The sequence below is a fragment of the Uloborus diversus genome, chromosome 7, assembly GCF_026930045.1.
Source record: "Uloborus diversus isolate 005 chromosome 7, Udiv.v.3.1, whole genome shotgun sequence".
NCBI lineage: Eukaryota > Metazoa > Arthropoda > Arachnida > Araneae > Uloboridae > Uloborus > Uloborus diversus.
In genome coordinates this window covers 132573625-132597891 of record NC_072737.1, presented here as the reverse complement: position 1 = coordinate 132597891, position 24267 = coordinate 132573625, and the positions used below count along the sequence as shown (strand labels likewise).

The 24267-nt window shown below is 33.3% G+C and overlaps 1 protein-coding gene across 1 annotated transcript in view; it reads left to right on the top strand.

Moving 5' to 3' along the window:
• The first annotated feature begins 278 nt into the window (after positions 1 to 278).
• Positions 279 to 24267, top strand: part of LOC129226886 (BRCA1-associated RING domain protein 1-like) — a 38028-nt gene continuing 14039 nt past the window's right edge. The window contains exons 1-8 of the mRNA XM_054861514.1: positions 279 to 321; positions 3130 to 3196; positions 3306 to 3362; positions 3779 to 4109; positions 7779 to 7961; positions 19135 to 19215; positions 20215 to 20390; positions 22009 to 22117. Coding sequence (XP_054717489.1) covers positions 3132 to 3196; positions 3306 to 3362; positions 3779 to 4109; positions 7779 to 7961; positions 19135 to 19215; positions 20215 to 20390; positions 22009 to 22117 — 1002 coding nt within the window. The 5' untranslated portion in view covers positions 279 to 321; positions 3130 to 3131. The remainder of the gene's footprint in view (positions 322 to 3129; positions 3197 to 3305; positions 3363 to 3778; positions 4110 to 7778; positions 7962 to 19134; positions 19216 to 20214; positions 20391 to 22008; positions 22118 to 24267) is intronic.

Genomic DNA, 24267 nt, shown 5'->3' with positions numbered 1-24267 from the left:
GGTCTCAATGTCCTCCAAGTGAAACAATACCTCTGGGGGTGCTAGCACCAGGTAGCTATTAGCTCCTGGACTAGTTCTAAATTCTCATTAACTGTTCGATCCGGGGATGGTGCTGCCATCTATGAGTACATAAAATAATGGAGGCAAGGCACTTAGTATGCAGTCCTTGACATAAATACTGTTGAAGTCAGTTGTGACTCTTTGATTTTACCTTTTAAAATTGGCAACATGGTAAAACGCGCCTTCTTTTAAGATTTGTAAACAAAAACAAACTTAAAACTGTGTTGGAAAAACCAAAGAGCCCAGGAAAAAGTTTTGAAGGTAATTTTCCGTGGATTGACCCGCGTTGCGGCTTGCTTCTTTTTATTTTTGAACAATTTTTTTTTCTTGTTTACGCTGTCATTATTCCATTGGGCGATAATTTGTTCCAAGAGAGAAAACATAACCAAAAGAGCCACATAACGACAAGTATTCTGAAAGATACAATGATTAAATTAATTCATTTATTTATGAACCTCATTTATCTATGCGCGGAAATATAAACTGTTTTTGCCAACGGAGTTTCAAAAGTTCAATTCCGTTTAGTATTGGGGGGTGTGCGGTGGGGGGCAACCAAACCAACAGTGAGTGAACCTGCCTTAGCTCTCTGTGGCCTTGATGTTCGGCAACCTAAAATGGGCTTCGTTTGCATTGAACATAAACTTCAGACGCCTTTTCAAATATACTTCACTTCAATTGTAAAATTATGTGACTTCAAGATTCAACCCTAGGTTTAACTAATCAATTTCTTAGGCTTGTCATATGTTGCACAGAACAGATGATAGACCATTTCTCACATCATTGTCTTAAGCAAGCTGTTTCTCTTAGTTCATAAATTGTTTGTAATTTTCAGGCTGAAAAAATAAATATTCACGATGAAACATTTAAAATGCACCAAATTTCACAAAGTCTTCTATTTGAAAAATAAATGAGCATGTCTATTAGTTTGAGCAGAAGAACTGTCAAACCCTGGATTTCAAATTGTGAGTGTCTAGAATTATATCATTTTGAATTTAATAAACTGTCAAATGTGTTAAGACAATTCTGTCCCATAGTGTTCTTTAAATATGATTTTGTTTTTTCGACAGTTTGAGAATGTTAAAACAGTTTAATCTTTAAACCACAAAGCAGAAGTAGGGTTTTAAAATAAAAACCCACTTTATTCATTTTTTAAGATCATGTCCAGTCCACTATTGTCACTCCAGTCTCTAATTTTAATACTAACCAATATTTTTATTTATGACCAACAAATAGTTCCTATAGTCCTACAAATCCTACAATAAATCACATTGTACAGTCATATTAAAAATTTAGTTTAGAAATAAATAAAATTTTATTGTTGTTTTGATGGTGTTAGTAACTTTTGTTAGTCTGCAACTTAAAAATGGTTTTCATGCACAATGAAGCAAAAATTTGAATTTCTATCTTAAAGTAAGGTCCTTTTGTTCATAGTTCCTTTATTTTTATCATAAAGAAAGAAATTGTTACCGCATTTTTTCACATCAAGAACTTGAATTAGAAAAGCATTAATCCAGTATTAGAAGCAAAATTCTTTTGTTTTGCTATGCACAATGTGTTGATTTATGGTTAACGCAACATGCTATTTAGAATTAATTAAATAAAAGTGATTCAATTTTAACTATTAAAAATGATTTAGTAAACAAACAATTCTTTCCTTTTTAACATAAGAACGGAGGATGCACAAAGCTAAGGACCTGTTTGACTTCAAAAAGAATAGTGCTGAAATTCTTTCACACTAAGTTGTTTAGCTTCACTATGAAGTCCCAGAGTTGAAAAGGGCTACTTGTGATTCTAAATCTTTGTAATGAGCTGTTAGTACTGCCGTCTATTGGAAATTCTAATACTTAATTAGATCCTGAACGGAGGAGGCAAGAAAGACTGGCAGTGATTCAAAAGATCATGAATGCTATGTGTTTTTTTATTTCATAACATAATTCTTTAAACTATTAAAAAAAATCAAGTGATTCAAATTTAACTATTAAATCTGTTATATTTTTTTTTATTGAGTAGATAAATGAAAAAGTACATGGGAGGAAATGTGTTGGGACATGTAACGGAGGCAGACAAGTATCCCTCTGTTCAGTGAAAAAAAAAACATTTAAAAAAAATTAAAACATTATTAATTTGTATTCATCATTTTCAAAATTTGTTATACTTTTTAAAATCTCATCAAAAAGTGTATAAAAACAAATATTTTTGAAACTAACCAACCTGGACCTGAAAAAGTGCGTTTTTTGTAGAATGACAAGACCCCCCCATATTGTTTACCCCCTATGTTCCTACATATATTTCACCCTTCATTTAACAATCTCTAGCCTCGTTAAGGCTTGGGCCCAGGCCAATAGGTGCCCTTTCTCGTCCCCTCCCCCCCCCTTGGCTCAACGTGCTCCCCTGCCCCATTCTCCAATGTATGAGGAAAATCACTTAAAAAATATATACTTTTAATATGTGAAGAGGTTCAACATAACCAATTAGTGATAAATGACAAAAAACAAATATAAATATTATTATTTATACTATACATATTTATACAAAACTGGTGGATCGACATGATCACTACAACATTAATTTTTGTTTCGGGCATGGTTTGTTATATCAAATTATGTAACTCATAACTGACTATTATTTGAGTTTATTGACAGTTTTTAGTTCATATTGGTGCCTTTGTACACAATTTTTTTTTTTTTTTTTGAATAATTTCTCTACTTTTTAATATTTAGATTTCAATTGATGTTTTGTTGTATTAAATTGTTTTATTTTCACAGTTCATTATAGATTTTATTTCTTATTCTTACAAATAAATTTGTACGAGCATTTGCCGTAAAATTCAGATGTTAACTAAGAAGAGATAAGGTCTAATAAGCACTGTCCTCTCTCACTTTGCTTTTTAAGACTGAAGTGTTGGTGTCAAGTCAAAGGAAAAAAAATTAAAACAAAGTAATTAATTTATTTCCAATTCACTTTATAAACTAGTGATTTTTCCGCAAAATTAATTCTTAGTTTTTTTTCTTGATATTTTCTGCATTAAGCTGTTGACTGTATTTATAATTAATTTTATTATCTGAATAGGAATGTCTGTTCAAGATATTTTAAACGACGTTGAAAATTTAGAAGCAACTTTAAAATGTCACGTATGGTATGTAATTCTACTACTTGTTTTCTTTTTTTTATTTTCTTTCTTTTTTTAACTTAAAAACTGTAGGCTTCATGCTTGAAACTGTCTGATACATTCTCTTCCTTTTCAGCAATAACATCTTTAATGATCCCCTACTCATAGCAAAATGTGGGCATACGACATGCAAGTATGTTTAACTTAGCTCTGTTAAATATTTTGATTCGTTGTCAGCAGTTACTTGAATTGAAAATAATTAAACTATACTTATTTAATTATTTTCTGAATCATAATAAAAAGCAAAATATCAGGGAATAACCATGGAAGCTTGCAAGATTTTTTTGTAAAAATACATTAGCCTTAGAGTAAGAACCTTTTAAATAGATTCACCCTCTAGTTTTTTTTGTAAATTTGTGCAGAAAAATGTTTAGAGAGGCTCATGATAATTGTTTTGAAAAAAAAAAAAATAACTTTGATTCTGGAAATTTTTTAAATTGACACTGGATTTTAACAAGACATTTTCAAAACAATTAGCTTTACAATTTTTCTTTTTTATATGAAAATGCAGGTTAATTTATGTATTTTAATCGTTAATTTTTTCTCAAGGCAATGCTTTGTCGGACATTTTGAATTGAAATGTCCAGTCTGTAGCACTGCAGTGAATACTAAAGATTATGTTGAAGACAAACAAATGAAGGATCTAATTGCACATTTGGGGAAACTAAAATCTGTTCTAGAAAATTTGGAAAATCCAAATGAAAATATTGCTGAAACTTCTAATAATACTGGAAGTGATAAAGGTGCAGCTGAGCATGTGACTAATGAAGAAAAGGAAACATCCCCTGTCTCAGAACCTGCATCAGTTGGAAGAAAAAGAAAATTGTCTTTAAAAAATACCCCTAATCCATCTGTCAGTAGTGAAGATAATATTATCCAAGTAAGTGATTTAAACAATTTTACAGAAATATCGGAACAAATCTGATATACCCCCCTCTTGGCGACTTTTTCCTGTTGGGGCCAAAAAAGCGTCGCCAAGAAAACTATGTATGACGTCATATGTCATACATCGTTCTTAGCGATGCTTTTTTAGCGCCAACAGGAAAAATTCAAATTATGTCATTAATTATTTAATGAAATTAATGCATTAATTTTTTTCCGTTGTTTCTCCGGGATACGAGCCCTCGGTCTCATAGTACTTTCGTAATGAGACCTCGGCTCGCCGGCCCTGCCTCGGTCTCATTACGAAAGTACTATGAGACCTCGGGCTCGCCAGGACCTCGCTGCCACTCGGTCCGTTATCCCTCCGACTTTTAATATACATCACAGTCGGATATAAGTCACAGATCTCCTCCGTTCAGTATACAATAAAGTCACTGATTTTATGTGAAATTAACACCATTTTTGTGCTACAAAAATGCCAACCAGACCAAAATACAAACTACCAGAAACACACTAAAAACACAATAATTCAAAATATGTTCACTTACCTTTTTTACTTTTCTTTTACTTCCTCACGTGAGGCAGTGCACATATGTTCCGCTCTTAGGGAAATTATCCCATTTTTTATTATCATTACTTTACAAAAATATTTAAATTATGTTTGTTTTGACAAAAAAAATTCCAAAAAAAACAACCTTATTTTACTTGTATTTTGTACTCCACCCAATTAATTTCGCGAATTATTTCCAAAAACTTTACAAACATATCCTCATTTTTGTATTCACAATTTTTCATTCAAAAATTTCAATTGATACATTTGGACAACATCACAAACCGAACTCATAATTAAAATAGAAAATTCAACTAAATTAACATTAAAAAACAACAAGAAAAAGAATACTCTAAAATAAAGTTTGAATTGAAACTTTATTTTAGAGTATTCAACTTAAAATCTCCCTAAGAGCGAAACATATGAGCACCTACCTCCTACCACACATACAGGTGCAAAAAGACAAACTTCGAGAAACTACTTTCCAGCGTTCAAGTTGCAAAACCAGGGTTGCCAAGTTATCGCCTTATTGGCGATTTTCGTATCGAGCGAAAAATTAAAATCTCGCCAAGAGGGGGGCATATCAGAGGAGAGCCGAAATATCTAAGTCTAAACTATATTCTTTAAAAGTATACATTTTAATAAAAATTAGATACATTAATAAAATTTACTGAATAAAATAGATGTAGCACCTTTTGAGCTGCTTTAAACCATTCCTTAAGTATTTGTTAATGTTTTCCACATAAAGAACTGAATTTACTGCTTAAAAAAAAAAAAAAAAACCTACATTATTCACAATAAAATACTGTTATGATGTACAAAATCAATGATCAATGGGGGAGTGAGACAAAGTGCAATACTGCCATGTTAAGCTCAGAATGAAAAATTGATGATTAAAGTTTTACAACTCGTTTCTTTGATTTGTGACATAATTAAATGTTCAACTCGCGGTAATCGTTTCGTAAATGACTTATTTAACCTGCACAAGAGAGTTTAGTAAAAGTCTTCATTTAAAATTAATGAATGTAGGTATGACAAATTTCTCTGCAAAACCTTTTTATATTTATATACTAGGTTAATTTCACTGTAAGTCACTATTACTTTTTAGGGGTATCTGCACAGATAACATAAAAATAGCTTAGTAAAATACGCTAAACGTATATTTAAATAATACTGAAAACATCTGCTTTATTTGGATTGGAGAATCTGCCTTCTGAAAAATGCCATTTTCAAAATTTCGGACATTTGAAACTGTATATATAAACCAGAATAATTTTCTGTTCTTTATATTCAAAGAATGTGTTGATGCTATCATTTATAATGTTTTATTCCTTGATTCATTTTTACGGAGCATGAAGATAATTTTGACAGCAGACGATACTTAAACAAAAATAGTTGGCCATTGGAATGAAATGCTTTTTTTTTGCATAAAAGAACTAGATATAAATATTTTACATGCATTTCATTTTTAAGAATTTGCCTTTTAAATTAAAATTCAAATAGAAAAAGCTGAATATTTACTTGAAAATTTATGCAAAGTTGTATAGTTTTTATTATCGACCTATATCAACCATTCAAACGTAAACTAATTTTAGTACTCTGTTACAATAACTTGCTACATTAGTAAATAAGTTGCTTTAAAAAGGCATAAAAGTTGTATCTACATAATTACTAAGGCAAACGAGCTGATATGTGCATCACATAACTTCCTTTTTACACCAATTTAATTTTAGTTCCTCATTATTCGCAATTTTAATGTGATTCAATAGTTAACTCTTTAAATATCACCAGCAGTGGCCAAATTGAAAATGTGCAGATACCACATTTTTGCTTAGCACGGCAGAATACTGTATGTACAGTATGCAATAATTATGATAACTAGGAAATGCAACACTATTCCACAACTCTACAGTAGATAAAGTAGTTATAATTACTATAGCTAAAAAACTGAAGATGATGATGGTTGGCGCTGTGAAACTCTCATCCGATCAATATCAATGTTCTTCTGCATATCGAGGTTCTTCACTTTTTCTTGAATTTTAAGAAACCCTTCTCTAGCTTAAGCTGACACAGCACTCTTAGATATATATACTATGTTAAATTAACTTTTATTTTTTAACTAAGAAATACAGAGTAGTTCTTAGTATACACTAGCAAAGCGATGATTTGACTAGTACTGTATGGAAACTTCTTCTCTTCAGTGATGCTAAAGGGATGAAATCCTTTCACTAAACCGATATTTAGTAGCCAGTATCAGTGATGATACTTACGCATAGCGAATCCTCAATGAAAACTTTCGTGTTCCAGACGAGAAATTGGGCTTTGCTCTGTTTTTGTTGTTTCTTATACCACTCGGGGAACCAAACTCAAGTAGCGATGCTATTTGTTTTAAGGCAGAGAGGTACGGCTTCCGTTTATCTAGCACGAATTTAGGTATAAGTTCGATTTGACTCAGATAGCACATGATAGATGGCAGCACCATCTATCAACATTCCGATAATTTAGAACCAAACCAAAACCCGAATATCTCCTGGTTTAACACCTCCAGAGTTACCGATTTACTTGGAGGATTTAAGTGACCATGAGCATATTTTTAATGTTCCCCTGTCACCATTAACAAAGACAATGGATCTTTGACCGGCTAAGATCGAATCTGGGACCCTCCGGTCACAAGTCAGATGCCTTACCAAGCAATCCACCACAGCTCTTGCATTAGCTCTAAAATTCGTTACTCATTTAAAACTCGCATTATTGCCGTTTCACTTAAGTTGGGCATGTTGACTGTATAACTTTTGAATAAACCTACTTAATATCAAATGAGAAAAAAGATTGATCGACATTTTTGCCAAAAACAAATGTCTCAAGAAAAAGGTCCATTTTTTTAAATACAGCTAAGTTTTATTTTTCTTTCATCCAAGTTTCTTTAGAAAATCATGGTTACAGTTGCTTTTGTCAAAAAATGTCACCACATTTAATTCATACTTATTTATGATTACTATTTTCTGCGTTATTATTGCTGCATTTTAATAACATAATTGAATTTCTACATATTTTTCTGATTTTATGACCTTTTTCACCTTTTATGGGACATTTTAAAATCTTTTCTATCTTTTACAGGATACCCCTAACCTTACATCAAGCAAAAAGGTTGGTTTTGGAAACGCTACGAAGGTTTCTACATCAGAAAAGAAGAGACTAAGTTCAAATTTCAATAGCCCAAATGCTTCTGGTCGTTCTACTTCAAATTTAGATAAAAAGAATCATAAAGGAGAAACCCTTCTACATTGTGCTGTAATCAAGGTCAGTAAATTGCTAGTTTTTCCAGTATTGCATCCCGAGCAAAAATGCTTTATTTAAAAAGCTACTAGTGTTACTGTAGGGGAATTTTTCAATTGCTAATGAATAAGTGCCTCAAATTACTTGAAAAAAAAATCCTTTGGGATATAATGTCAGGGACAAATCCAGGATTCTTTTTCTCACTACCTATTTTTGTGAAAGTGTTGTATCGATATTCTATTTTTGTGAAAGTTTTTTTTATCAGCATTGATTTTGTGATCTTTTAAAGGCAAATTCTAAATTTGGTGAATAAAATTAGAGCATTTTAAGCGTTAGTTTGGAAAGTGAAAATGTCATTTACTATTATTTCTAACATTTTTTTTTCTGTTTTTTTTGTGTGTTTCTGTTTTTTTTTTTTTGGGGGGGGGGAGCCTAAGAGGTAGGGAAAATACCATTGTATCTTAGCTCAATATGCTTTATACTGTGTACAATTCTGGAAATCATCATCCCCCAAAACTGATGCTAAAAGATTGCGTAAATGCAATTTAGCAAAAAAAGCTAAATATGAGTTTAATGAAAAAGTTGTTACCTGAGCGATTGTTCGTGTAAATCATCTTTGCATTTTATTTTATGAATAAACTGTTTTAAACAAAAAAACGAGTTTTCTATTTTAAAATACAGATTTTTGTGAAACTTTCGATTTTTTAATGTTGTGCCGAGTTAGATTTGTGAAGCTGCTGGTTTTATAACTTGATTTTTGTGAAAGTACCAAAAAAACGGTTTTAAAATCAGCTTTTATTAGGCCCTGAATGTAGTATTTATATTGCTCAATAATCCACCGAGTATCAACTGTTCAGAGTTTGTTTGAACCGATCTCTTTCATTCAGAAAGTATGCACACACTTGTAATACAGGGTTGCCACGCACCGGGAAAACCGGGAAAACCTGGAATTGTCAGGGAAAATGAAAATGGCCGAAAATCAGGGAAATGTCAGGGAAAATGAAAAATTGCATATATCCGATCGTTCTTAGCGCGGCCTGCGGTCTATGACGTCAAAAAAAAAAACTTTCTGCCTTGTTTTTTTCGCCGCCATTCCCTTCCCATTCGTCGTTTTGTCATTCCCCTTTTTCTTTTTCCCCCTGCAGTTCTTTTTATCAACAACTCTGCCATTGGCACGTGCGCCATAGCAGTCGTGCGCCATAGCAGTCGGCGTGCACCATAGCAGTCAGCGGCGGACATGCGCAGAAGGTACTTCTTTTCTTCCTCGTTTGAGCGGGCTCTGTTTAAGCGCTGCTTGTTTACGTCAGCAGTTCTGAAGTTGTTATGATGCACAGCACGTTGTTTTGTCTGGGAGTGCCACTGAAGTTTTTAATGAGCTGCAATAATCTTTTCATATTTTATATTATTTCTTTAAATTAATTAATGTAATCGTATTATTCTAAACAATTTTGTTCTGTAAATTTAGTTCATTAGACAATTTTAAACTTAGAAAGTTTCTTTTTTACAGAAGTATCGCTAATCTTTTAGTATTTTGGTAGTGATCTTTTAAGACTTCCAATGCGCTTCTTTCTTTCAAAATAAAAGTAATCCGATTAAAAAAAAATCTGCACATCAGAGAAGTTTCTGATCAATGCTCAAACTTTAACTTTATGACAGGGTGCCCACAGGAGTGATTATGGCGAAAGTTGCGCCATCATTTTTTTTTTTTTGGGGGGGGGGGGGATTTTTTAATTATTTATTTTACTTTATTTTTATTCAAATTATTTACTCATATTATTTTACTTTATTATTTTCATCTGTGTGTGTGTATTTTATTGGGGAGCGAGCACACTTTTTTTTCAAAACAACAATAATTAAAAATAAATAAATAGGTAAAAAAAATAAAAAAGAGGGTTAAAAATAAAAAAAGCGCTAAGGCGTTCAGAAATATTGGGGGGGGGGGGGGGGGTGCTATTGAACTTGGGGGGGGGGGAGCACCCTTGTGTTATGAGCAACAAACAGGGGAAATATGTGAAGCTAAAAGGTGCATGATTTTTTTACAGGCCAAAGTCTAAAAGCGCTTTGAGTTCAATGGATTGGAGGGGTAGACAGCAATAATTGAAAAAGTTTAGGTTTCATAAGTTTTAGTTCAGATTATTTTAGCAATTAACTTTATTTTTGTGATACAGATGTCACAATTGCTAATTCTGCAGTTCTTTCACTTGATGTAAGGCAGTGGCTCCTCGCTATTGAAAATTAGATATGCTACATTTACATTAATTGTTTATAACAGTGATTTGCTTCACTTGTGTTAGTACATTCGGGAAAGTTCAAAAATACACTTTAAAAAAAAAGGTTTCTCCTAGAAAACAGGACACCACTCAATGTTTTTAGACTTGTGGATAGTAAAATACTGGAGGAATTTTAACTTCCTATTCCAACTGAAAGAGGGTGCTCGACCCCCTCCCTCAAACTTCATAAGTATGAGGAGGGGGTTAAAAAAATTCATTGAACTGAATAAACAATGTTACATACTATAATCTACACGAGTTATATGCATATTCATTGCAATAAAATAATTATTTACATAAAAAAAAAAACAGCTGCGGAAATTAAATGTTTCTAAATTTGACTTTTTCTATGCTAGAGCTAATGTTAAATGGAGGGGTCATTGAGCACCCTCCTAAAATTTGAGCAAGAAGCTAAAACTTTTACAGCACAATACTATTAGTAAGTCTAAAAAAAATAAGGGGTGTCTTGGACTCGAGCCGAGAAAGGAAAAAAAAAATTGAACCACCCTTAGTACATATTTTTGATTATTTCAGCTTGAGTAAATTAAATTTGGTAGCCATTGTTTGTAAAGTTTGAAAATGAGGTAAATTTTATCAAAATTTGAGATGTATATATTAATGTTGCAAGATGAAGGTGGAGATTGATAACCTGGAATTTTTCTCAAAACCACCTGGAAAACCTGGAAATGTCAGGGAATTTCATTCTTGAACTTCTGTGGCAACCCTGGTAATATTAACTTAAAAAAAATCTAGTACAAAATTGTTTGAATCTAATTTTACTTCCTTAAACTACCTTTTAGTATTCTTCTGCCCAATCTCCTATTCATGAGCTATCAGGAAAAAGGATGTAAGATTGCATGCAGATGTCTCTGGAACTAGTTATACTACCATATTTGCCAAGGGAAAAAACATCCATTTAAACCTAATTTTTGTGACAAAAATTTCAGCATTTCAATTGTTTCGAATAATTAATATTGAGATAAGAGGCTGCTTTTAAATGCTAATTTTCAACATTTTTGTCCCCCTCCCCTTTCCCCTTTGTCACAAATTGTCACCAGGGCCGCAGAGAGCCAAGGCGAGCTACTTGTCATTTATGTTGCCGAGCCCCTCCTGCCCCCCAAAAAAATAAAAAGAAAAAAAAAGAAAGAAAAAGAGGGAAAAAAGGGGGTGAGTGAAAAGAGAACGGAAAAAGGGGAGAGAAAAAGGGGAGGGGGAAGAAAAAAATCAAAACTGCTTACTAGAAAACAATTAACTCTATTTTTAGTATCACAGCAGTAAATGCCAAAAGAGAAAATTTTACTTAAATCTTTACATTTTCTCTTATTCAGAGTCTCCCCTTTTTTTTCTTTTTTCGTTTCTATTTTCTTTTTTTCTTTTTTTTGTGTGTCAGTGTCGACGCCCCCTCCTCCCACCCAAGGCCGGGCCCCTATTTTCCGACTCGGCTGACATAGCCTCCTGTTGGGCCTGAGTGCCACACTTCACTATACCCTCTTCCTCTTTGTCACATGTCACTAGTGATGTAAAATACCTGGGTATTTATTTTTAGGGGTAAATACCCACAGGGTATATACCCGGGTAAATACCCAAAATGGGTATTTACCCGGGTATTTATTTCAAAAATTTATATTCAACTAAAATACTTTTCTGTCTGTATTCCACTATGTATATATATAACCAATCATATACAAAACAGTAAATTTTTGTCCAAAAATTGTATTTTGATCACATATTTAAAGAATTATTGTGTGAAACAAATTAGCAATCTAATATGATATTCACATTGATTAAATGTGTTGGATATGCCTAATCAATGTCCCCATCTTTCTTTTTTGTTTTTCACCTTTCAAAGCAAAATTTAAAGTTTTACCAATACAAATACAAAGTGAGTGACAAACTAACGCCTCCTAAATACTAAATACCTATCGCGTTCTCCCTTTTAGCATAGAGCAAAATGATGCCAGTGAGCATAATTTCGTACTTCAGGCTACTGCCAACTATTGAAGGTCGAAAGCATTAGAAATTAAAAGTGGAGAAAACAATTGGTTAACTTCTAAATTTAAATTTTAAAATTAACCAATTAACAATTTGATTTGAAATGTTTGGATCCATGGTCATACCAACACCATTCATGTATTGCCGTCAGGTAGCGTTGTTTGTGAACCGGCGGAGTATCACTTTTAAAGCAAATGTGATAGGCATTTAGTATTTAGGAGGCTTTGGACAAATTGATCACAAATCAAAGCCAAAACTAACTAGCACTGTCTGACCACGGATTGTATGGAAAGACAAAAATCCATTTTACAGGCGTAAATGGACGAATCTATTATTTTTTAGTGATGCCAGCTTTTGCAGTAGCAGAACTTCATTTAGGAGCGGAATACCGGCATCAAATTTTTACTTTTCCCCCTCATTCAGATAGATTCGTCTTATCTGGATGTTTAAAAATTCCATACAATCCGTGGTTGGACAGTAGCATGATATTATGAAAAATCAAAGATAAATTGCGCTAGCGCCATCTATGTGACAAAATTAAACTTAAATCGCTTTGCTTTACCCTTTAAAAAATTAAATTATCCTGCCATCCTATTTAAGTTTTAGAATAGTTCATTCCAAATTCTGACAGTTTTTTTTTTTTGATAAGATTTCATTATGCCTTTAATTAAAAAAAATTATAATATATGATTTTTTATATTTTTAATCTTTCATTTTACAGTTTATGTATTAAAAAGAAAATCATCACCTTTTGATAGCACCTAAATTTTTTTTTGGCAAAATGCGCAACTACTAGGGGATTTACCCTGAGGGGAAATACCCAAAAAAATATTTACCTTCCCACCCTACATCACTAATTGCATGTATTAAAAATAGTTTGAATAAATTTTCATCATGAAGTACCAGGGAGCAAAAGCAAATGAGCAAGGCAACAGAAAACAATATTTTGATTTTTATTTTTGCTTATTAATGTAAAAACTGTTTCTATATTTGCCACATTGTCACTTAAACAGCAATAAAATAAATAACATCATAGTCTTAATAACTTCTCAGTAAATTCTTCCAAGCATCCCTCACGCTTTTTTTTTTTTCCATTTTGGATATGACTAACCTAGATTGTGATTTTAAAATCCTGAAGTTCATCTTTGAATTGCTTATACTTGTCCAATTATGACATTGAAAAGAAAGATTCTTTGGTTCACGATATGTTTCTTTCATAATTTCATCAAATCTTCCAATAAAAAATGTTATAAACTGTATAATACATATGTACGTATCAGTTTTACTAATTATTTCATATTTAGATTTAAAAGAAAAAATTCGGACTCACTTTTTGCATTTTTTTTGTAAAATACCCAGGCCTTGGGTAAATACCCAAAAAATCTTTACCTACCCACTGGGTATTTACCCGATCCACATCACTACATGCCACGCTATTTTTCATATACACCTTTTTAAAAATTGTATGATGTCACATTTTTAGTTACTCCCCTACCCTCTCCTTGTCAAAGTGTCATACTTTCACAAATGCCCTCAAAGTGTGACATCATTTGTGGCCAGTCTCTAAACTGGACATTTTTTTTCTTTTTTAAGACATTAACAGTGAAAAAAAATGATGAGGGTTTAGTTGTCAAGGTTAGACTGTATTCAGATTAACTGATGAAACTCTAAAACACATTGCAGTACAAGTGGAGCTAACCTTCTTGCTGCCCCAAGCAACATATTCCCACTGGAAAAAAAAAAAACGTATATATATATATATATATATATATATATATATATATATATATATATATAAAATAAAATAAAAACATATCAAGCATTTTTGTGTTGTACCTTGCCATTCCTCCACTTGAATGCAACTGTGAATTAAGATGTGTTTTGAGTGCTAAAGTTTAAAATAATAACATTCAACCCTCCCGATTCATTCAGGAGACTCCTGATTTTTATAGTATAAGTAAACATAAAGTAAATATCTCCCAAATTTTTGTCAAAAGAACCCCACCAAAAAGCACTTTCATGTTATTCGAATTTTAGAAGAAAATCCCTACAACAAGACAATCCTGTTCACAAGAAAGATACCTTTTCATACATCTTTTTAAAAGTTGTATACTCGTACATACAATCTTTTTTAAAAATATTTATTTCATTTTCCTTTTTTATAACTTTAATTTTTCTCAAAAAATGAGATAAAGCTTTCCTGATCTTTCTCTGCACTTTCTAAATTTTTAACCTTCTTCAAGGAATGTTCATTGTCCCAACTTAGCGAAAAGAAACTGATGCTTCTTAAAAGGGGGAAAAAAAATCTACCTAAAAGTTGTAGATTTTTTTTTCTCTTGGCTCGTGAAGGAAAGGAAAAGTGTTTACAGCTTCTGAAGGTACAAGGCCTGGATCATCTGAAGGCAGAAGACTGATTCGGCTCCTTCGCCTTCAAATCTATGCTGAGCATAAAGGAGTGGCCTTCACGCCTTGGGTGGCCCTACTAGTCCTGGCCCCACAATATAGTCCCGTAAAATTTTTTAGGTCCAGAGAATTTCTCTTTAGAATCTTGATCTGTAGGTGTTCTAATGCGTGAATATCTTGGGTAGACATGTTGAATCCTGCGCGAAATAATTTTACAGGCCATCAAAGAAAGCGGCCATTTTGGTTCACTTGCTCATTACGTTTTTCGCAACGGGCGTACCTACAACTTTACTTTTAATTTTGAGCTGCAGCTTTTGGAGTCTAGGAAGTCAATTAATGTATTAATTATGTCATTAAAGCCGCTCTACCTGTTTCCACAATTTTAAGTGGAGATGTCTCTGACATTTATCGTTGAATATTCTAGATACTAAAAAGTGTACGAAATTTTATGAATAATCCAAAATGCTCATTTTAAACTCGTGTTTATCACATACATGTTTCTTCAACAACACAATAAACGAAAAATACAAGATTAGTACTTTTAAAAAAGGTTACGATCTATTTTTGCATTTCATGTTATTGCACTACGACGGACGTCAGTATCATTTGATGCCGTACCACTCTTTTTGAACCATTTTTTTCAGCCCAGTCTATGTGTCGAAAAATTAGTAGATCTGCATCTTATAATGAGTTATTCTAATTAAGCTCTTCAATGATCTGTCTCAAATCTTCTATGAAAAGTATAGCAGATTGCTTCTTCATTAACTGTTAAACCACTAGCAATTGATGAAAATGTAGCATTTTTGGACATTTCTTCTATTTCCTTGCGTGCTATTTACTGTAAATATTCCTTATTTGATACTGAAGACCAGAAATTTTCTACCTGCATAGGTACTAGTGTTTTTCTGAAAATTACAGCAAGGTTTGTTGTGCCCTTAGTTGGTTCTCTTCTCATCCTTTCTGATTATTTCACAAAATGCTGCAAATAACTATCGAACAAGACATGAAGTTCATGAAAAAAGCATAGAGAAATGAATCTGTGCAGAACATTGCTGATAACTTCGCCAAAAGTTTTTTTTTATTTAGCGGAGTTGTGACATGAAATATATAACGAGTGCAATTTTTATTGGGGATACTTTGCTAAATTAAAAATGTTCTGGCAACAGATATTTCTGTAATCTAGCTTGGTAGGTGAATCACCATCACCAGGGGCATGAAAAGGGGGGGGGGAAGAGAAACCTGTTGCCCCGCGCCTGAGCCTGAAGTGGGCCTAATATTTTTAAAACTAGGGGTGAAATATATGGGTAAACGCTATGGAAGGGGGCCCAGAAAAGTCATTTGTGACGGGTCCCAAAATTTCTGTGCACGCCCCTGACCATCACATAATCTGTTCGTTAGAAAAAAGTCGTAATCCAAAATATTTTTTATGCATTCTCCCCTTTCTTTCGCTATTTCCATGTCTCTGCACCCTTTTTAAAGTTGATTCTTTCCCATTGGCTTAGAAGTGATATTTCATGAAGAACTGTGTGCATCAAAGCATGGTAGGTTGACTTTTGAAAGTAAATCAGACAATTTTTGAAACAAAATGTATCCAGTCTAAACGGGCGGTACTGTTCTAATCAATGATTCATCATATTCATGATGCTGAGGCGGCGAATCTTGACACTACCATTCACAAGTCGTTTACTGAGAAAGCTGTTAGGTTGCCCTGTTTCAGAAATCTCGTAGGATTTATATGTTGATAGATAAAATCAACAAGTCTTTTGACATTTATCAAAATACTGGCTACGAATGCCTATAAAAATAATGATGCGGGACACTCTCACAGTGATCCATTAAGTGAGAACTAGTAAGACCGCGAAACACATTGCATATCATTAAAATTTCATGATACTTCTAAATGCCACTCGGCAACATACTTTTTCTCGTCTGCCCTGCAATTTCTCCGGTACTTTTCTGTGACCGTTGAATTATTTCTTCCAACTTCATCTCTGACTTCATAGCATTGAATTTACCATTCTATTTTTTAACAACAAATTTACCTTGAATGAATTTTTCCTACAGGTAGGGACACTAATTTTCTAGCGCCCTTATCCTCTCTAAGTACCATGTTGCATATAGTAGATAAATAATGCAATCAAATACACGAAAGGCTGGAAACAGTAATTCAACAGTCCAAACTTATAATTTGTAATTTTCTTCGCGATCAGCAATAACCAAGTGTTTTACGAGTGAAACCAATGAACGAAACACTTCCCAATACCTGCACAGTTCCGATTTGTCACTACATCCCTTAACAAAAATTCAATCTCTGTTTTCAAACTTTCAATTTTTTTTTTCGTAGCGATTGAATCATTATTTGATTTTTTTCCTCATCCTTTGACCCAAGAGCATCCTGAACCATCTTTACTCGCTTAGCAGAACTTCTCTTGTAGTCTAAAATCAACATTTTATAATAATTTTCTCAAGATTCTCAATGATTTTCTGCAGTCTTCATGGCTTCTTGTGAGCTAAAAGCAGCAGCAAGTACTTTTGGAGATAAATGTATAGGAAAAAACAACAAAGGTTCATTATTTCTTTCGGAAGCACAGAAAAGAATGCTTTCATTGTACGTTGTTACGATAAATAGTTTTATTTCATTAATATAAACCAATGCATTTTCATCTACATTCAGCATTGAGCATTAATTCTTTTATTTCTGAAAGAATAAATCCATGCCCAGAATTTAAAAGAGGCTTTAATATTTAGTTTGCCTTTTTAAACAATTCAAATTTTGAGGATAGATGTTGCGCACACTGTATTGGTTTCTCGCTCATACTTTCGAATATAAGAACTTAACAGTTTGGATGTGCATATAAACTCGCAGCAGTCTGTGCATTTTTTTAACCATTTTTTTAGCGTTTCTCCTCGCGTGTATTTCTTGTAGCACTAGTTGCTGCAATGACACACTATATTTTCTTGCAGCGTTTTTGAATATTGCTTCTTTGCGTATTTCAGCAGCTTCACGAACACGCTTTTGTCGGAGAATATAATTTTTCTCTTGATTCCTCTTGACAAACTACATATTCGTTTGTCAAAACTGTCTTCAAGAAGTCTTCAATTGCCCACTAAAATTTTTTGAACTCAGTTTAGAAATATCAGTCATTGCTTAAATAGTTATTGTCAGAAAAACATGAAACAAAAAATTTTTGGAACCGTGGAATAGTTTTACTCGAAAATAATTACTTTGATAGCAGACGATAATAACCTTGAACAGTGGCGGAGTGAAGGGGGGGGGGGGAGGAGAAAAACCCTTATAGCCACTGGTTTTAACATGAATACACATATTAATACAGTAGTTTATGCAAATGAAAGGGCTGTTTTGATCAACAAACCCTTTCATAAGGTATTTTTGATCAAAAATCCCCTTCAAAAGGTATTTTTTGATTGAAAAAACCCATTCAAAAGGTTTTTTCATCAACCCCCTCCCTCCAGAAGGTATTTTTGCTCAACCCCCCCCCCCCAAAAGGTATTGATGGCTGCACTGGTGACCTTGAAAAATATTGATTTACACAAAAGATTTTACACGTTAAAATCGTTTGGTTTCATTAAGAGTTATTAATTTTTGTACACTTTTTAGTAACTAGAATGCAACTAACAAACTCAAAAATTGTGGTAATAGCCATAGCGGTTTTCATGACGTAATTATTACATTAATTGACTTTCTAAGCCCCAAAAATCTCAGTTCAAAACTAAAATTAAATTTATAGGTACGCACGTTGAGAAAAACGTAATGAGCAAGTGAACCAAAATGGCCGCTATTTTTGATGGCCTGTAAAATTATTTCGCGCAGGATTCAACATGTCTACCCAAGATATTCTCACATTAGAACACCTGCAGATCAAGATTCTAAAGAGAAAATCTCTGGACCTAAAAATTTTTACGGACATACATTGTGGGGCCTGGAATATACCAGGAGTAAAAACTCCCGACGTTCTTCACCCACTTCGACCAGGAACACCCCCTCGCCACGTTGAGGTGGTCTACAGGACTTGCGGGTCCGCAGAGGGGATTTGGGGTTTTTTTCTAGTCCTCTTCTGGTGTTTGACTTTTTGAAGGTTTTTGGACTCGTGGACCTGGTCTAGCTTAGCGGCTAGATCAGGAGGAATAAGACAACAACAACAAGATTTTTTTTCTTTCTTAATTTAAAGAAAGTTAAAATAGTAATCTTAATTTGCAAGTTTTGGGTTCTGCTTAACTTATGAAATCCATACGAATATTTTAAAAATCCTATTTTCACTCAAAACTTTTGTTGCTGAAGTTGTCCATGCTAAGTCTCCTTTCAATTCTACCGGCTGTAACAAAAAATTTTTTAAAGAGGTAATTTTTAAAACTTGATTTTTACATCAACATTTTTGTTTACTGCCTTGACACTCTTTTTAAATATAAATTTTTTACTCGAAAAAGTTTTGATTTTTTTTTTTTAAATTGAGCCACTGTCCAGTATTGGTGTTTCTACTATCCATAAATTAATATTACATGTGTCTCTCTAGGGAGATATTGGAAAAGTAAAGGAACTATTAGCTGAAGGTGCAAGTGTAAACACGCAGGACAATAGCGGTTGGACACCATTGGTAAGAAATATATAATATGTTATTTTATGTCATTTTTTGATGCATCATATTTTTGCATATGAAACATATACAAGATATACAGTAAACTCCCGATTGTCCACGGAATATAGTGACTTGGTGTCTGTGAAAAAACAAAGTTGCGAATATTCCACAAAATAGATTTAAAAAAGATACTAATGTATGCAGTAGCTTAAAAAAATCAGTAACACTCTAATAGACTTGAACTAAATGTAAAATAATAATGTTTGTACAAAATGTAAAAAAGGACTGTTCGTTATTAAAAATGTATTACATATAGGCGAGCAAATGGTGCAAATCAATCTGAAACAGAGCAAGCTAGTTTACACAAAACCCACATAAGAGAAGGGAAGGAGCATTTTTCAGAACATGATTAGTCCAGTCATTTATTTATGCTGTAGTAGTGTTCATCTAGAAATCTGTTAGTAGTGTAGATCTAAAAATCGGGTTTTAACTGGTCAGCTGTCGAAGACCATGGAAGGCTCGATGTCATTGGAACCGAGGGAAAGCTAGTTTACACAAAACCCACATAAGAGAAGGAAGGGGCATTTTTTCAGAACATGACTGGTCCAGTCATTTATTTATGCTGTAGTAGTGTTCATCTAGAAATCTGTTAGTAGTGTAGATCTAAAAATCAGGTTTTAACTGGTCAGCTGTCGAAGACCATGGAAGGCTCGATGTCATTGGAACCGAGGGAAGAAAGAAATACGAAAGACTAAAAATAGATTTTGCATTTGCTAAGTTTAAATGTGCACATTTATATACATTCAGTAAATCATCATTGCTGAAAAAAAATCTTTTAAAAGGGGGAATGGCTGCTTATAACCCACCCCGCAGATAAGCCCCCTCGGATAATCAGGAGTTTAATAATATGGGCAAAAAATCTATTTGAATTACATCGATATTATTCAAACACTTTTTTGGTGCTAATTTTCTGAAGTAAATATGAATTTTTGTTCTGTATATGTTTGATTCTTCTAGCATGAAGCCAGCAACCGTGGGTTTGTAGAAATAGCTAAGATGCTTTTAGATGCAGGTGCGTTAGTCAATGTGCCTTCTTCAGAGGAAAACATTACGCCACTCCATGATGCTTTGTACAATAACCAGATCCCAGTTGCCATTCTTTTGGCATCGAGAGGAGCAGACATGCATGCAAAGTATGTTTGAATTCTAATGTATGCCAATGTTTTGTACACTTTTTCTGTGGAAATATTTCACAATTCCTGAAATTTTAATGAAATGATTTTATAAAGTAATTCACCTTTTCTCTCCAACAAGCACTTTATGGAGAAAACATTGTTAACTTATACTTATGTTCTTATTTGGCTTTTAATGTATGAACTGCAGCCATATTTTTATGGGACAGAGTCTTTCCCAATTGCTATTGTGTTAAAGTAACCCTACCTTTAAAGTACCCTAAAGTAAAAAGCCTTTGCATACCCTACCCATACAGTTGAAATGGTTGCAAAATGGAAATTTTCACTGGCACTACAGTTGCAGGGAAAAAGTTTTGACACACAATCAATTTGTTTCTAAAATAAGAAAAACATTATTTTCCCAAGTCTAAAATTGAATGATCTTTTAAATTTACTGTTAATACTAGGACACTTATACTGAATACTAATCTGGCAAATGTGATTGTATTTTGTTTTGCTGTTGCGAAAAGACCAAGCTGCTCAGATACTTTTGACTTAAAATCAGGACAGAAATAGCACTTTTTACAGAAATAGCACTTCTGGAAAACTGTTTATTATTCTAACAAATCTATGGAATTCGTATTCAAATGTATTTGGTATCGGAAGATATCTTACTGAACAAATTTTTGTCCCCCAAAATGTTTTTACCTCATAAAGAGAGCAAACACTTCATGGTTTTAACATGCAACTGATTTCTATCAATTTAACCAATATATTGAAAGAGCAAATTACAGGTGTACAAAATTGGTTTAAAACAGAACTTAAATATGAGCAGTACAAAAATACAGGTTTTGGGTTGTCCATATAACTTCTGTTATATTTAAAGCAAAGATGATATTGTGCTGATATTGTTTGAGTAATAAAGTAAGCTCATGGTTTTCAAATCTAAAATTATAGTGTTCTCCTATATGCTCTATATACAGAACAATCTAAGAAGTGAGCTAAAAAGTGCACAAAGGAAAGTATATTTCCCTCTTGACATTCTTTATAATATTCATTAGAATCAGTCAAGACCGGTAAGAAATGTCATAAAATTCAGTTGTAACAAAAAAATAAAATAAATAAAATAATAAATTAAAGAAAAAATAAAGGAAAAAAAAATAGTTTGAAATTTTTGAGATCTGGAATTCAAATTATGTTTTTCACGATCACGAACTGCGATAGGATCCTACTCGTTGAATTTCTTGTTTCTCTAATGGTTTTTATCCCGACCATAATTTGAATTCAAGACTTCAAAATTCAAAGAAATGCCAGGGACTTGATGTTATGTGCTGGATGCAGGATGTTGTGTGCTGGACACTGTTAATGCTTAAAAAGGATTGTGTAAAGTCGGGAAGGTTGTTTATAAACAATTCGATTCTGAGACACTTGGGCGCCTGCGTTATAAGCATAGAAAAACAAAAATCAAAGCACGCGGAGGCCATTTAATGGTAAAGTAGAAACAATAGGCATTTCGTGATTGCTCAAAAAAAAAAAAAAAGTTTTGTATGCTTTTGAAGTTATTTCTTGTTAACCTGACAAATTTAATGTTTCGTGCAGTAGTTAATAGCCTTTTTTTCTTTCTTGCTTTGTGCCATAGAACCTCAACAGGTAAAACTGCTTTAGATTTGTGCAGAAGTGATGAAGATAGAAATATTCTGATTGAATCATGCTCACCCTTTATTAGTGCAAATGTTCCTTTATCAAACGTTAAGGTATGAATGTTATTTTTTAATTTTGAAAAGTTAAATTTCCTGTTTTCTCCTCGAATTAACAAAATACTCCTTGAAATCTCATTTAAACTTTGTTAATCAATATACATGCAGCCCCAAGTAAAAAGAAAAAAAAAAAGCTTCTGGGTGATAGTCAAAAAAATGTCCCCTGTGCAATGATAAGCTTTTAAATTTTTTTCAAGATAATCAAAGCCTTCAAAAAATAATGCTGTTGGGGAATAATACATGCTTTCATATACTATCAAAGCATAACAGTTAATCCCATATTTTATCAATAGTTACTTGAATAAAATAAAAAACTTAGCATTTTGCACGGGAAATTTTTTTCGAGAATCGCCCTTCTCATGAATGAACTTATAAAATATTTGAAAAGAGATTTTTCTAATTTTTTCATAATTTAATTTTTTCTGGTATTTAATATCTATTCTAATTTAACGTATCTATTTAATTTAACGAATGAGACAGAAATAAATGCTTTATTTTTTATAATTTTTCTTTTTAATTACTTAAACTTGAATAGCATGAGAATAATATTGGGTGAGTGCAAAAATTCGTGCGGAGTTGCAATAGATGGCGTTAGAACGGGCGTAACGTGTTGTCATTAATACCACTATCTACGTAAGTCAGATCGTTGGAAAGGTGACGTTTGCAGCTTTCATTCCAATCAAAATAATTTGTGCAGATACAAACTACTTCGAGAAAGATTACTTTTAAAATGAGTGTTGATAAAGTGCATTTACTGCATGTTATGCTTTACAAGTTTCGGAATGGAATAAACGTTGCAGCAGCCGTAAAAAACATTCAAGACGTTTATCAAGATCAAGCACCAGCTAAATGAACTGTGGAAAAATGGTTTGCAAAATTTCGTTGCGGAGACTTTAAGCTGGAAGACGAGCCACACTCAGGTCGACCCTCCAGCATTGATGACGACGTTTTGCGTTCTTTAATTGAGATTACTCCGCGAATTTCAACAGAGAAAGTTGCTACAGCACTTAACGTTGACCGATCAACCGCTTTTTTGGCGTTTAAAAAAAATCGGATTTGATTTAAAGCTCGATATATGGGTGCTCTGTTTGTTGACCGAGAGCAACAAAATCCAGCGAATTTTTGCTGCCGTATCTTTACTCGGGCGGCTCAAAAACGAGCCGTTTTTGGATCGATTGGTGACGGGCGATGAAAAATGGGTCCTGTACATCAACGTTCAGCGCAAACGCACATGGAAACAGGCAGGTGAACATGGTGACGCAATGGCAAAGGCCAGTTTGCAGCCGATGAAGGTGATGCTCTGTGTTTGGTGGGATTGCAAGGGTATAATTTATTTTGAGTTTCTCCCCGCCGGCCAAACGATTGATTCAAACAAGTACTGAAGTCAATCAACTAATCTGAACCAAGAAATAAAGCAGAAACGTCCGAGTTTGTCAAATCGCAAAGACATAGTCTTTCATGAAGATAACGCTAGACCACACGTTTCAAGACAGACGCTACGCAAACTGAACAGCCTGAAATGGGATGTCCTAACTCATCCACCGTATTCTCCTGATATCACACCATCGGATTATCACTTATTCTGGTCATTGCAAAATCATTTTAATGAAAAAAAAACTTGACTCTTTGAATGCCTTACAAAACGTCGTGTCTTCGTTGTTCGAATCTAAACCACGCAGTTTTTATGATCGGGGCATCCGTATGCTCCCAGAACGTTGGCAGAAAATTATAGACAACGATGGAAAATATATCATTGATTGAATAAAGATTTTTGCTTGCCTAATCACTGTATGACTTTCTTTCAGACTCCGCACGAACTTTTGCACTCACCCAATAATAATTTTAAAAAAACATTCACTTTAATCAAAATAAACTTAGAAAAGGAATTAAAGTGGAGGTTCCAAGTCCAATCATTGGCTTAGCAAAATCTGACTCAAGGACCCCAAGTCACGTGACTCAATACGGACGCATAGTTGCATGTTTTGAGTGAACACAAGCGAAAGAAGCCTGATTTCTACCAATGCTGTGTTTTAAAATCTATCATGTGACTTGGGGGTCTTGGTTTCATGAATGAATGACTTCACTCCCTCCATTCTATCTTTTTTCAATGGAAATAAAGTAAATGCTTCCACATGCAGTCA